At 27.3% G+C, this 3,384-nt stretch overlaps 1 protein-coding gene across 1 annotated transcript; it reads right to left on the bottom strand.

The window, feature by feature from the left end:
* Nucleotides 1-11: 11 nt before the first annotated feature.
* Nucleotides 12-577, bottom strand: LOC111617443 (F-box/LRR-repeat protein 15-like; the record flags this gene model as incomplete). Its single annotated transcript, XM_023358733.1, has 1 exon — nucleotides 12-577. A coding segment is annotated over exon 1 (554 nt), but the record flags the coding sequence as incomplete, so codon positions are not given.
* Between the last annotated feature and the right edge of the window lie 2,807 nt (nucleotides 578-3,384).

Raw genomic sequence — 3,384 nt, forward strand, 5'->3', positions numbered from 1 at the left:
GAAAAACTTACTTTGGACAATTAGCAACCAATTTACATACTGATTCATCTGTAACTTCCCAACAACTTGTTAAATCAACATATTCTAAGTTTTTACATTCTAAAGCAAGTGACATTATTGCTGTGGCACTAACCCAATGACAGTTTTGCAGTGATAATTTTTTTAATCCTCGGCACTTAGTTGCTAAAATTTGTAAATTTAAATTAGTGAGAGCAGAACAACCAGAAATATCCAAATGCACAATACTTTCATTTGTCTTCAATACTGGTGTTAATAAATCACTATTTAACCATTTACAATTCCTTAAAATCAAAAATTGAATGTAAGAATTATTCATTGAGATAATTTGAAAGGCTTTGGCATTAAATTGTCCACTAACTATAGAGAGATCAATAGATTGACATGATCTGAAATACTCTGTCACCAAACAAAGGACTTCACTTGATACACGTCTTAGACGAAATAAATCTTTCCAATTAAGTAATGGTAAAAGATAAACAAATAAAACATCGTTCCATGGAATGTTTAAGAGAGATATAACAGCTTTTCTTTCTTCATCTGGCATTTTTTATTCTGAAAAACATTAAATCTATTTAAATTTTGAAATTCATTAAATAAAAACTTGATTCACTAAAAAATATATAATTTTAAATCAGGACTACAATTATTATTATTTTAATTAAAAATTAATTTAGTTATAATTCAAAATTTATTATAAAAATAATTTCAATATTGATAACTTATAAATTCACTTTCTTTCAATTTGACTAATATGTTTTGTATTTTTCTCCCCCAAAATTTCTAGAATTAAATATATTATGGAAAAATAACCTTGGAGAATGCTTAATGAGGAAATAAATAAATAAATAAGCAGACAAGAAACACAGATGATGTCAGAAGCTTTTTCTTTCGAGAGATGTTTGAAAATGTTAAGAAAATTCTTGAATGCATTTTCTTTTTCAACTAGTTACTTAGTTGGCCAGATGGCTAAGACAGTTAAAGTATTAACTGACTGCTCTGGGGACCAAAGATTGAAACTGGTTAGGTCAAAAAACTCCCAGAAACTTTTTGGGGTAGTCTAATCTGGATAATTCAGGCCTCATCTCTTGTCACTTGGCTGCTTCATTTTTGGTCCAGCCAAATCCATAATGGGCTTAAAAAAACTCACTGCTTAATTAAATGATTTATATTTAATCATTTGTGGATCTGGAATTCTTTCTTCTAAATAAAAATTCCACAATATTGAATATAAAAAGGATTAAACTATTAATAAGTAAAACTTTTTAATGAAAATTAAACAACATAATCAAATATTATANAAAAACTCACTGCTTAATTAAATGATTTATATTTAATCATTTGTGGATCTGGAATTCTTTCTTCTAAATAAAAATTCCACAATATTGAATATAAAAAAGATTAAACTATTAATAAGTAAAACTTTTTAATGAAAATTAAACAACATAATCAATTATTATAATTATATATTCAATATATATGAGGTCAAACAGTTGATCCTATATAATAATAATATAGGAAGATCAATTATGAATATCAATTAATACAAACTTTTTTGGTTCTCTTGAATCTCCAATATTAAACTTATGCTAAAATGTTCGGATGTTACAAAGTATTACAAAGTATATCAAATTAAACAAAAATTTGCACTCGTTAACATATCGCTGTGCTAAAAATAGATAACAGGATAAGAAAAAGCCAATTTTATTGCTTAAACTTGAATGTCATACAAATTCTCCCAAGAAAAGACTTTAAACCTTCCAACTAAAAATTTATTTTAGCTACTCCAGCAATCCAGTCTGACTTCTTTCTGCTTTAAACGTTCAGGCCTATGACTAATGTTGGGTGATCAAAATCAAAGATACTACTTTATTATCCCCTTTTGCTTTCATTAAGGAACTACAGTAGGTCAGTCAGGTTATCAACTTGTTCCTCTAAACTTCAAAACAATAGAACCATATCCCATTCCTATTGCTCTATGCCAGTGACTGTCTGATCTCAACAGCTGTATTGATCAATTTCAAACAAACAATAAACCAAAAGAGAAAGACACTATCATTGTGCTTGAAATTCAGTTTATTCTGATTTTACCTTTTTGAGAAAAGACAGAGCAAGCTCATTGCAGTGTGCTTTTGATCACAATGTCTGAGTCTAGATGAAAATGAAAAAATTTGTCATTGAAGACAAAGATAGAGATCATTGCAATCTTTCTCTTGTACTGTAAATAGCAATTCTGTTTATATATCTTGCTTTAGTTTTGTTTTTATCATTAAAACACAAAGCTGAATGCTATCTGGTTAATTAATAAAAACTGAAAACAATAAATCATTATTTTTAAAATATCTTGTTATATTAATATCCTTATTTCAAGAGTTGTCTAGATACAAGTGTTGATAAAAAAATAAAATCTCCTACTACAGTGGTGCACACAAGTTTTAATCTTCAGGGAAGAGTTGAATGGATAAAAATTTTTAATGCAAACTCAATAAAATTCTCACCTTATGTGATTGCTAATTCATAAGTAATATAGAAATAGAACACATGATACAAAAATAAATTTTAATTAGTAAATTTTCCAAAATTATTTTCCTAGTGTTTCTTTTCCTTTTACTTTGGAGAGTGCCAAGACCCCATTGGCCCATACCTTGAGTGAACCATTGTTCTACTACAGTATTACATGGAGTTTGAGGCAGAATGCATAACCATCACCATTTGATAGTCATGAGTATCTAGTTTGTATGTGTGAAGTCTCAATTTGTTTGTTGCATCCAGCTAAGTCTCATCATATTAGAATAACAAGTGTTGTGTTTATATTCAAAATTCCTAACATTACACAAATTTTAGAATATTAACAAATGTCCTTAATTTTATTTTTATATAATTCTCTTACTTAAATAATTTTTAAAATATTTTTTTTCATACAAAGCAGTGTCAGTAATTAAATTTTTAATATTGAAAAGTTGTATTCAAACAAGAAACAGTCAATTCAATGAAATAATATAAAATCTTATGAGTATTTGAGATGTATTTACACAATAAGACTAGGGGAAAACAAAAACTTTTCTTATGCTGTATGCAAAACTGACTACAGTAAGGAAAACAGTAAAAAGGGTAAGCACTTGAAATTACATAGTAGTCCATACTTTTATTATAACTCAAGTTTGACATCATTAAACTTATGGTTGTTCCTAAGAATAGAGTGAAAGTTCAAGCTACTGCATAGGAATGGATTAAAGAAAAATAAGTTTTTTCATACATAAAGCACAAGGAGGAATTGATAATTTTAATATATGTGTATATATTGGGTTGTTCAGAAAGTAAGTTTGTTTTTTTTTCATGGAAAAAAACACAATATTTTTATAATAA

This window comes from Centruroides sculpturatus, unplaced genomic scaffold (genome assembly GCF_000671375.1).
Source record: "Centruroides sculpturatus isolate CEXI.00-Female unplaced genomic scaffold, Cexi_2.0 scaffold6198, whole genome shotgun sequence".
NCBI classification, from domain to species: Eukaryota; Metazoa; Arthropoda; class Arachnida; order Scorpiones; family Buthidae; genus Centruroides; species Centruroides sculpturatus.